General features: G+C 31.1%; 2 protein-coding genes across 3 annotated transcripts in view; both read right to left on the bottom strand.

Annotated features, from left to right (window-relative positions):
* Positions 1-2,965: 2,965 nt before the first annotated feature.
* Positions 2,966-12,239, bottom strand: part of LOC119610294 (DNA-directed RNA polymerase II subunit GRINL1A) — a 37,943-nt gene continuing 28,669 nt past the window's right edge. The window contains exon 4 of the mRNA XM_037965441.1: positions 2,966-3,298. The gene's annotated coding sequence lies outside the window, so the exon portion shown is untranslated. The remainder of the gene's footprint in view (positions 3,299-12,239) is intronic.
* LOC119610295 lies at positions 9,316-10,284 on the bottom strand. Of its 2 annotated transcripts, none has more exons than XM_037965442.1 (2): positions 9,745-10,284; positions 9,316-9,677 (listed from the first exon to the last, which is right to left on the bottom strand). In XM_037965442.1, exons 1-2 carry the CDS (start codon positions 10,151-10,153, stop codon positions 9,367-9,369), a joined length of 720 nt encoding a protein of 239 aa, XP_037821370.1. In that variant the 5' UTR covers positions 10,154-10,284; the 3' UTR covers positions 9,316-9,366. The 2 variants fall into 2 exon arrangements, with proteins under 2 accessions (XP_037821370.1, XP_037821371.1); XM_037965443.1 differs by having other exon boundaries at positions 9,862-10,284.

Raw genomic sequence — 12,239 nt, 5'->3', positions numbered from 1 at the left:
AGCACAAGTTTTTACGCACTTTTAAATACAATAAGCAAAAATAAAAAAATAACTAAAAACTTGTGTAAATAATCATGGATGGATTGTAAAAATGTTTATTTGCTGTAGTTTTACGTATGAATGCAATTTGAATGAATGTTGTTTTTAGTTGGTTGCATGTCCGTCCATACGACTTTAAAGGTTACAAACTAAACTACAAGTGAATGACCATGATTTTGAATTTTTCGTTTAACCAAAAAGCAAGGAAGAAGAACAAGTTATAGTTAGGAAAATAGCATAAATAAGGAGTGTTTCTTTTCGCGAGATAAAGATGAAAACGCACATCACACATAAAAATATTCTAAAACAATAGTTGATGGTAGGAGGAGGGAGTTTAGGGGGGTTTTATTAGGTAAAAGACCAATGACCAGATAGTTTTTGGTATAAGTGTATTAGTATACGAAGGTTGGAATAAATTTAATGTTAAAAGAATTTTTCAAGAAAAACTTTACATTATTTACCTATTGTTGACATCATGTAAATAATGTAAATAATTGTAATTCTACTTAATGTAAGTACTTGTTAACATTTTTCAGTATATAAATAAAAATTTACATTATTTATATATTGTTTACATGGTGTAAATAATGTAAATAAACATAATTTTTAATAATTTAACATTTCTACATGATTTTATTTGTTTCAAAGGAAAATTTACATTATTTACCTATTGTTGACATCTGTAAATAATGTCAACAATTGTAATTTCACTTAGATTAAGTGTTTGTCAATGTTTATTAGGTCCTTAAAATACAATTTACATTTTTTACATGATGTAAGCAATGTAAACAATAAGTATTTTTATTATTTTAACTTTCGTACATGAATTTTGGAGTTTTGAAAGGCATTTTACATTATATACCTATTGTTGGCATCATGTATGTAATGAAAACAAAAGCAATGTCACCTAGTTCAAGCGTTTTTAAACTTTTTTTGAGGCAAGTAAATAAAAATTTACATTATTTACACATTGCTTACATGGTGTAAATAATGCATATAATAAGTATTTTTAATATTTTAAAAGTTCCACATGATTCTTGATGAGTTTTAAAGAAATTTCACATTATTTACCTATTGTTGACACGATGTAAATAATGTAAACAATAGTAATTTTACTAAGTTTAAGTATTTTTCAACGTTTTTGTGGTATATAAATGTAAATTTATATTATTTATACATTGTTTACATAATGTAAACAATGTATTTTTCACTATTCGCTTTAGTCATTCCCCACCGACCACTGATTTAAACTCCTTTTCGAACTGCTTTCCTAAACGTGCTTGGTCAAAAGGTTAACGGAAAAAAATGAGGCAAAACAAAAACGGAAAATAAAAATTAAACTTAAACTTAAGCTAGCAACAACATTTTAACAATTGTAACTCTAATGGAGTAGTTAGTTGCAACTTGCAACAGCAGCAATAGCACTTACTAGTATTTAAATATAATGTAAGAGAGAGTAAACTCTGTCTGCCTAATAATGATAAACATACTAACACACTAACTATGCCACTCATGAGCCATTAAGACAAGCAAACAGACAACCAAACACTCTTGCCACAAACTAAGATTTGTTGTTGAAAAAAAAGAAACAAAAAAAACACAATAAACACATTTTTTAAATGCCACAGCAAGTTTCGAACATATTTTGGTGATTTAAAAAACATGTTCGTTACATTCCATCAAATGTTGTGGAAAAAAACGCTTCTTCTCCCGACTTCGACAACATTCGATGTCGTTGTCATCGCCATTTGTTCGTAGGTCATTTTCAAATAACAACAAATTCCAACTTCAACTTTTAAAGTATTTATGATTAATTATGAGTTAAGACAAAGAGTTTCGGCAAAAATTTGATAAAAATCTTATTTTTTCATAAAATCAACAAAAAATTTGTAAAACTTGTAAAAAAGAAATCATCAACATGATTTTAAGAAGATGAAGAAATCGTCTTGTTCAGACACTTGTTCATTCAGTCTGTCGTGGGAGGCAGGAACACCCATGAAGTTGTGTTTTTTTCAAATTTTAGAGTTATAAGTTGTCATTACTAGACTACAGACTAGACTATAGACTAGATATAGACTAGACTATAGACTAGACTATAGACTAGACTATAGACTAGACTATAGGCTAGACTATAGACTAGACTATAGACTAGACTATAGACTAGACTATAGACTAGACTATAGACTAGACTATAGACTAGACTATAGACTAGACTATAGATAGACTATGACTAGACTATAGACTAGACTATAGACTAGACTATAGACTAGACTATAGACTAGACTATAGACTAGACTATAGACTAGACTATAGACTAGACTATAGACTAGACTATAGACTAGACTATAGACTAGACTATAGACTAGACTATAGACTAGACTATAGACTAGACTAGACTATAGACTAGACTATAGACTAGACTATAGACTAGACTATAGACTAGACTATAGACTAGACTATAGACTAGACTATAGACTAGACTATAGACTAGACTATAGACTAGACTATAGACTAGACTATAGACTAGACTATAGACTAGACTATAGACTAGACTATAGACTAGACTATAGACTAGACTATAGACTAGACTATAGACTAGACTATAGACTAGACTATAGACTAGACTATAGACTAGACTATAGACTAGACTATAGACTAGACTATAGACTAGACTATAGACTGGACTATAGACTATGACTATACTTTTAGGACTCATCTGTCTTTTATACAATTATAGCAATATATTGGATTCCCTTTAAATATTTCAGTTTCTCTTCTTCAAATGCAAACTTTAAAATCTTAAAAAAATCACTTACCTTTGGACTTCTGCTAAAAGTTCTTGATTTCTCATTGAAGATGCGGGTTTCTTTTGTGGCACTTTTTACTTATTTTAATTGATGATCAAAATTTCAATGCACGATTGGTTGCTTGATTTTCTCTTCACTTGTCTTGATGAGGTATTTAATTTATTTGAAATTGATTTTGAAAATTTTTATATCAAGATGACATTTCCTCAAGATGGTTTTTATGTGAGCAGCAGCAACAGGTTTTGTCTTTTATTAGCGCCTTAACACTGGTCAGTTTCTTTAAAAGAAGATCGTTTGGTATAAACAGGTGTTGTATTAAGTCTACCAAGTGAATTTCTGAGAGGTTCCTAAATCAAGTTGCAGTGTAATGTTGTAAAATTGCAATCTCTTCTTTTTTCATTGCTTTAAAATTGATAACAAAATTTAATATATTATTGAAGAGGCCAAAATATCTAAAAGTAAAAGAAAAATATAAAGATTATAGATCCCCCTCTCATTGCTCTGTTTTTATCCTTACAAATACTAGTTCATAAAATTTATTAATTCCCTGTCTTTAACATACGTTTTATTATGTCTTTTTATAGACTTGACTTCCTTTTGTTCAAAATAAATCACAACATTAAATACAAGATGCATTTAATGGCAACAAACGAACAAAAAACGTATTCAAGGATAAAGGACCAGATAACAATTGAACAATAAACAACAACCATAAGTTTTTTTTATTTGTTTGATAAGCTTTGAGGGGAGTTAGAGGAACCAAACCAGCCAGGCAACACCAATTGTTGCTTTGCCAGCCATTGCAATAAGACATCAGAGCAAGCAATAAAAAAATTATGTATTGAAATAAATGACTCGGGGTGTGAAAATTATGCATTTTATGGCTAAAGTTTGTCTACAGTTTTTTTCCTTTGATGGAAAGCAGGAGCGCTTTTTGTTAGAGATTTGTATTTAAAAATATATATACTCTATTGTCTATTCCAGACTCTTGTCTATGAACTAGAACTGAACTAGAACTGAACTAGAACTGAACTAGAACTGAACTAGAACTGAACTAGAACTGAACTAGAACTGACTAGAACACTAGAACTGAACTAGAACTGAACTAGAACTGAACTAGAACTGAACTAGAACTGAACTAGAACTGAACTAGAACTGAACTAGAACTGAACTAGAACTGAACTAGAACTGAACTAGAAATGAACTAGAACTGAACTAGAACTGAACTAGAACTAAACTAGAACTGAACTAGAACTGAACTAGAACTGAACTAGAACTAGAACTGAACTAAACTGAACTAGAACTGAACTAGAACTGAACTAGAACTGAACTAGAACTGAACTAGAACTGAACTAGAACTGAACTATAGAAACTAGAACTGAACTGAACTGAACTGAACTAGAACTGCTGAACTAGAACTGAACTAGAACTGAACTAGAACTGAAAGAACTGAACTAGAACTGAACTAGAACTGAACTAGAACTGAACTAGAACTGAACTAGAACTGAACTAGAACTGAACTAGAACTGAACTAGAACTGAACTAGAACTGAACTAGAACTGAACTAGAACTGAACTAGAACTGAACTAGAACTGAACTAGAACTGAACTAGAACTGAACTAGAAGAACTAAACTGAACTAGAACTGAACTAGAACTGAACTAGAACTGAACTAGAACTGAACTAGAACTGAACTAGAACTGAACTAGAACTGAACTAGAACTGAACTAGAACTGACTGAACTAGAACTGAACTAGAACTGAACTAGAACTGAACTAGAACTGAACTAGAACTGAACTAGAACTGAACTAGAACTGAACTAGAACTGAACTAGAACTGAACTAGAACTGAACTAGAACTGAACTAGAACTGAACTAGAACTGAACTAGAACTGAACTAGAACTGAACTAGAACTGAACTAGAACTGAACTAGAACTGAACTAGAACTGAACTAGAACTGAACTAGAACTGAACTAACTGAACTAGAACTGAACTAGAACTGAACTAGAACTGAACTAGAACTGAACTAGAACTGAACTAGAACTGAACTAGAACTGAACTAGAACTGAACTAGAACTGAACTAGAACTGAACTAGAACTGAACTAGAACTGAACTAGAACTGAACTAGAACTGAACTAGAACTGAACTAGAACTGAACTAGAACTGAACTAGAACTGAACTAGAACTGAACTAGAACTGAACTAGAACTGAACTAGAACTGAACTAGAACTGAACTAGAACTGAACTAGAACTGAACTAGAACTGAACTAGAACTGAACTAGAACTGAACTGAACTAGAACTAGAACTGAACTAGAACTGAACTAGAACTGAACTAGAACTGAACTAGAACTGAACTAGAACTGAACTAGAACTGAACTAGAACTGAACTAGAACTGAACTAGAACTGAACTAGAACTGAACTAGAACTGAACTAGAACTGAACTAGAACTGAACTAGAACTGAACTAGAACTGAACTAGAACTGAACTAGAACTGAACTAGAACTGAACTAGAACTGAACTAGAACTGAAGAACTGAACTAGAACTGAACTAGAACTGAACTAGAACTGAACTAGAACTGAACTAGAACTACTGAACTAGAACTGAACTAGAACTGAACTAGAACTGAACTAGAACTGAACTAGAACTGAACTAGAACTGAACTAGAACTGAACTAGAACTGAACTAGAACTGAACGAACTGAACTAGAACTGAACTAGAACTGAACTAGAACTGAACTAGAACTGAACTAGAACTGAACTAGAACTGAACTAGAACTGAACTAGAACTGAACTAGAACTGAACTAGAACTGAACTAGAACTGAACTAGAACTGAACTAGAACTGAACTAGAACTGAACTAGAACTGAACTAGAACTGAACTAGAACTGAACTAGAACTGAACTAGAACTGAACTAGAACTGAACTAGAACTGAACTAGAACTGAACTAGAACTGAACTAGAACAGAACTAGAACTGAACTAGAACTGAGAACTAGAACTAGAACGAACTAGAACTGAACTAGAACTGAACTAGAACTGAACTAGAACTGAACTAGAACTGAACTAGAACTGAACTAGAACTAGAACTGAACTAGAACTGAACTAGAACTGAACTAGACGCTTCTGGTCTTTTAGATTTTCTAAAATATTTCAATTCTTTCAAGTCTGAGTTTGGTACCATTATTAATTTTCAACAAATTGTTTTCATTACTACGAGTATTGTTGTGTATTTGGCAGTGGTAGTTGCCAACTACACTCAAAGGCAAAAACAATACAATAAACGGAAGTGCTAAAGGGTAAAATTGCAATACAAGCAAACAACTCACACACATTGTAGTAATGGTCTGGAAACAGTAATGTAGTTCAGATTTTGATGCAAATGGTCTTACAAGCTTACTGTTTTACATTTGCTGCATTACTGTGTATTGCTTTTCAAGTAGTGAATACCATTAATATGCTTCCAGCATGCAAATGAGTTGCAAGAACAATTAAAGATTTAACAACACATATTCATACATATTGCCACTGGATTTCTTTACTAAGAAGAATGAGTGGTAAAATATTATTGTGTAATAAATACTTTCGGGGTGTTGGAGTATAAAACTGATAAAAATACCAAAGAAAAAAAATTATGGAAAAAATACTTGGAAAACCAGAACACATAAAACCCTTTTGGCATTCAATGCTTAAAAGGGAATTAGTAGCAGCCACAACAACTTACACCAACATCCAACAAATGCCAGAGACACCTAAGTGCTGCTTTGAAGGTTGAGTTGAGAAGATTTTTTTTCTTCTTTTTTAGCTTTTGGCAAAGAATCATTTATTGTTTAAAACTGCTGTTGCTGCTGCAGATGATGTTTGGCCAGCAACAAAAGAATAAAAAAAAACTTGGGAAAAATACCACAAAACAACAAGTGCAATTTTAACAAATAAATAATTTAATGTCTAAACTTATTGTAGACCAAATGGGTTGGTATTTTATTACTGCCACAGACTTAATAAAGCAAGAAATTGGCAACATTAAATGCCACATGACCAGATGACAAATTTGTGGACTTTCTGTGAAAGAAACTTATTTATTGGAAAGTCTATAGAGTCGACTATAAAGTAAACTATAAATTTAGCTAAAGACTGAACTATAGAGTCATCTTTAACTTCAATCATTAAATCTACTTCAAATAATAGATTAAAATCTTTTGATTTTTTTAAAACATAATTTATAACTCGATTGATAATATTTTAGGGTTAGAATCTTTAGCTGATTATCTTTTAAAGAGTTCAAGTACTTTTTTATCTTTCTTATTCAGTTATTTAACACTTATTAATCCATTATTTGTTTTATTTGTGTTAACTCTAGTATTTACCTTTAATTACACTCAAAATTTATTATATTTTTAAGTGTAAAATATATCGGTCATAAATATTATTACAGTTTTATTTATTTAGATAAGACAACAAAAATATAGTCTGAGAAATTCTCATGTTTAGATTTTTTTGGTAAAGGGTTGGTTTATTTACTATTTTTATGATTTTTTTGTTATCGCAAAGGTTTCGGATTATAAACATTATCTAGGTTCGATAATTTGTTAATTCGAAACGGGTTTAATTTAAAAATGTGTATGTAATTTGGACTATAGAACCTACAGCGACTAAAAGAGTGGACTACAGACTATAGTGTTAGGAAAGGGGTGTATTATAAATTAGATATGAGACTCGACAATGCTGTTGAAAAAACTGCCAATAATAAAGTCGTTAAATTAAAAATGGAGTTAAAGTCGACTATAGAGGCGACCATAGAGTTGTTTATTGAGACGACTGTAGAGTCCAATATATATCCGACTATAAATATCTATATATAGAGCGGACTGTAGAATGGAATATAGAGTTTAATATGGAGACGATTATAGAGTCAACTATCGATTATAGAATCGACTATAGAGTCAATAAAGGAGTCGACTATAGAGTCAATAAAGGAGTCGACTATAGAGTCAACTACAGAGTCGACTATTATGGAGTTTACTACAAAGTCGATTATAGAATCGACCAAAGAGTAGACTATAGACTAGTTCATAGAGTCGACTATAGAATCCACAATAGAGTTGACTATAGAGTCATCTACAAAGTCAACTACAAAGTCAATTACAAAGTCGGCTATAGAGACGACTATAGAGTCGACCATAGAGTAGACTACCGAGTCTACTATAGAGGCGAGGTATAGAGCCGACATTACAGTCAATTATAAAGTAGACTATAGAGTCTTCTACAGAGTCTACTATAGAATCCACGATAGAGTTGATCATAGAGTCATCTACAGAGTCAACTACAAAGTTGGCTACAAATTCGGCTATATAGGCGACTATAGAGTCCAGCATAGAGTAGACTATGTAGTCTATAGATATAGAGGCGATCATAATGTAGATTATAAAGTCTACTACAGAGTCGACTATATAGTCGACTATAAATTCGATCATAGAGTAGACTATTGCCCCTACAGTCGACTACTGCGTTTACTATAGAATCGACTATAGAGTCGACTATAGAATATTCCATAGTCTACTTTATAGACTGATATAGATTCGACTATAGAATAGACTATAGAGTCTGATACAGAGTCGACAATAGAGTCTGCTATAGAGTCGACTATAGAGTAGACTATAGAGTCTGATATAGAGTCGACAATAGAGTCTGCTATATATTTTATAACAGACACGACCATAAAGTCGACTTCAGAGTGAACTTATTCAACTATAGTGAATTATAAAGTCGACTGTATAGTATTAATTTCTTTGTTAAAAAGAAGTAAGTATTTCAAATATATATATAATAAAAACTGCTGAAAACAATCAAGAAAATTATTTAGTGGAAAATATTGTAAATAAATCGTTAAAAACAGCTACAAACAATTAAACAAAAATATAAATGAAATCGATACATAAAAGTAAATTGATATAAATAAAACTTCTGCAACATATTGAAAACTTTTGGGATTTCATTAAAGATTTTTCGCCAAATTTACACTATTAAATTTGTTACGAAAATATTTATATAAATTACAATTTATACAACAACTCCCCCTTATGAATCTTTAATCACATTTTTAAGGATTCTTTTGCAATATTTTCTAGTAACAACCCTTTTACTTTATGGTTACAAAATCCGTAAGCGTAAAAGTGAAAACTATAGGATTAACTAAAGGCTTGCTAACACACACGAAGCTGACCTCTAAAAATGACCCAATGAAAGCGAAATGTAGTTAAAAATGATAACTAGACTGTCATTGCGAAAAGCAGGGATTTAAAGAGCAAAACAACAGCTGCTTTAAACCACCCTAAAATGGTGAACATTTAAAAACATTTAAGTTTTACAGTTGATTAGCTTAAAACCTTTGAACTTGTGTTGCTAACGCAAAGCGCTTAAATTACAATTTCAGCAAACAAAACCACAAAAACATTTTAATTTTTTAAAAAATTTGCACAAAATGAATAAAAATTTATTTTAAGAAAAAAACAATTTAAAGAATTATTTCGGACGACTTTCTTCAGAAATTTGTAAAGTATGGATATCATCTAAAATGCTATTGCTATCAGCAGGGCAATCAGGATTTTGTGATAAATCATTAGTAGAATCGGGTAATTGATTTTCTCTCTCAGTTCTTGAGGTAGTGGCTTCACTAACAGTTTGTTGCAATTCCAGTTGAGATTTTGAAGACTTTTTAGTTTTCTTTAGTTTAAAAACTGAATTCCAATAAGTGGACAAAGAAGATTTCAAATTGGCTTTTGAAAAAGAGGCACTTAACTCTTTCTCAGGACGTACATTAGAAGCAGGATTGGCTGTATTGTTATAAAGAAATAATTTAATTTGGGTTTAAGATTTTTTTATTTACAAACAAAATCCTACACTCATAACGGCCATAATTTAATTTAAAACGTCTATATTCCGAATTAGTTTGCTTTAAATCCCGATCTTCATGATCGTTTTGTGTAGGATTTTGTTGATAATATTGTATTGCACCACCTTCTTCAAATTCCATATGACTTGCTTCTCCCTCCAGGGCAGACCCTTCGCTTTTCTTTTTAGAGGGCAAACGAAAAAATCTTTTAAGCGAATTGGTTTTTATTTTATGTTCATTTTCGTCCTCATGGGCGGCTTGAAGTTCTAGTTGTGAATTTACACTTTGCTTTAGACTATCGCCCTGAGCTAAGGGTATATCTTGTAAAGTGGTTATCTTACGTAATTCACCCATTTCCGGAGCCGAGGGCAAGTCTTTTAAGGCTGCCAATTCTTGAGAGGTTAAAGTTTCAGACATTTTGTTTTATTTTATTCAAAATTTTAGGTTTTTTTTTTTAAGTCTTGAAAAAGATTGTTTAAGAAAAATATTTTAGTTTTTTTTTTTTTATATTTTACAATTATTTTTTGATCAACCGTTTTAAAGTGACAAATTTTTGGGACAAATTTGAAAAAAATTTCAAGGAAAACTGAGAAAATAGAAAAATAAAACAAAACAGTGAAAGAAATATGAATAAAGGCAATTTTGAAATCGCAGTTAGAAGACAACTTATAATCAGCTTAAACTTTGTTAAAAGGCCTTGAAATTGAGAAAAAGAATATGTAATCACTGACGTTTTCCCAGAATAATCAAAAATTTTCCTCAAAATTAATAATTAAGACATCTACAGACTATAGAGTCGCCTACAGAGTCAAGTGTAAAGTCGACCACAGAATCGATTATAGAGTTTATAGAGACATCTAGAAACTAGATTTGACTACTAATTCGACTATAGATATATCTACCGACTATATAGCAGACTAAAGTGTCAACTACATAGTCGTCTACAGAGTTGACTACAGTGTCGAGTACAGAGTCAACTACAGAGTCTACTGCAAAGTCGACTATAGAGGCGACTACAAAGTAGGGTTCTATATATCGAATCGAATATTCGAACAATCGACTTTTTGTTGAAAAAAAAACTCGACTATCGTCTGTGAAAAAAGTCGACTTTATAAATAAAAGTCGAAAAAAGTCGAAAATCTGAAAGTCGAATAAGTCGAAAAGTCGAATAAAGTCGAAAAGTCGAAGAAAGTCGAAAAAAGTCAAAAAGTCGTAAAAAGTCGGAAAAAGTCAAAAACTCGAAAATGTAGAAAAAAGTCAAAAACAGTCGAAAATTTTAAAAAGTGGAAAAAAAGTAAAAAAAAAAAATAGTCGGAAAATTCGAAAAAGTCAAAAAATAGTCGAAAAAAAGTCGAAAGAAGTCGAAAAAAAATCGAAAAGTCGAAAATAGTCGAAAAGTCGGAAAAAGTCGAAAATTCGACTCTTTATAAAATACTTAAAGTCGACTTTTAATTAAATGAAAAAAGTCGAAAAACCGACTTTTCATAAAATGCAAAAAGTCGACTTTTAACTAAATTACAAGCCGACTACAGAGTCAACCATGATAAAAATAAAGAAGGTAGTGTCAATCAAAAATTTTAATTTTTAATAAGGTTTTTTGAAGTTTCCTTTTTTATTAAAACTGAATAAAGCGTTGCCATATTTTAAAAAATTATGCTAAGTTCCTAGGAATTTTTAGTGAAGAATTTGTAATTTATTATTAGATTTATTCTATTATTAATTTTTGCGACGTACTGATAACGAAAACACACTGATTTAAATAAGACATTTTTCAATTTATTTTTATTACAATAATGAGTTTATTATATTCATATATGGACTGTAGTTTTGACTATAGTCCAACCTATAGACTAGAATAAACCCTAAACTATAGACTTGACTATTGACTAAACTACGGCTATAATTTTCTGCTATAAACGAATAATGAAATCACACTTTTCTATATATGACTATCCATTTGTTCCAATTATTCAACTAGATGCCAATGTAGTTCTGGCAAAATTTGAGGTTCGTAACACTAAAAGCTTTCAGGTCCATCAAAGTTTGTCTTAAATATTTATATTGATGCAAAAGTAGACTATAGTTTAGTCTATAGTCTGGACTATAGTCTAGTCTGCAGTCTGTACTATAGCTTAGTGCATAGACTGAACTAAAGTTTAGCCTGTAGTCTGGACTATAGTTTATTCTATAGGCTGGTCAAGTTTATAATTTGGACTATATTTTAGTCTAAGTCTGCACTATAGCATAGTCCGGACTAAAGTTTTGTCTGTAGTCTGGACAATAGTCTTGTCTGTATTCAGGAATATAGTCTGTACTAAAGGCTGAATTTTAGTCTATTCCGTGTTTTGAATAGTCTAGTTTGCGTGGAAATTCAATCCGTTAGTCGACCAGACAGAAGAAGGTAATGCTGGAAACATTTGCACTTTGACAAGTTTCGTTTTAACAATGTGGATATTGCATTGTTTTTTATATAAAGCAAACTCATCACCAGCTCTTTTAGCAA

This window comes from Lucilia sericata, unplaced genomic scaffold (genome assembly GCF_015586225.1).
Source record: "Lucilia sericata isolate MDLA Ls3-8-SP2 unplaced genomic scaffold, ASM1558622v1 Contig001150F_arrow, whole genome shotgun sequence".
Taxonomy (NCBI): domain Eukaryota; kingdom Metazoa; phylum Arthropoda; class Insecta; order Diptera; family Calliphoridae; genus Lucilia; species Lucilia sericata.
This window is presented reverse-complemented; position numbering and strand designations above follow the sequence as displayed.

What these genes read in the sequence shown, in the direction of transcription:
- LOC119610295 (XM_037965442.1), bottom strand. Translation starts at nt 10,153, where the DNA reads ATGTCTGAAACTTTAACCTCTCAAGAATTGGCAGCCTTAAAAGACTTG. An exon ending in AAATTATGGCCGTTATGAGT is followed by an intron (nt 9,678 to 9,744) that starts GTAGGATTTTGT and finishes ATAACAATACAG; the next exon opens with CCAATCCTGCTTCTAATGTA.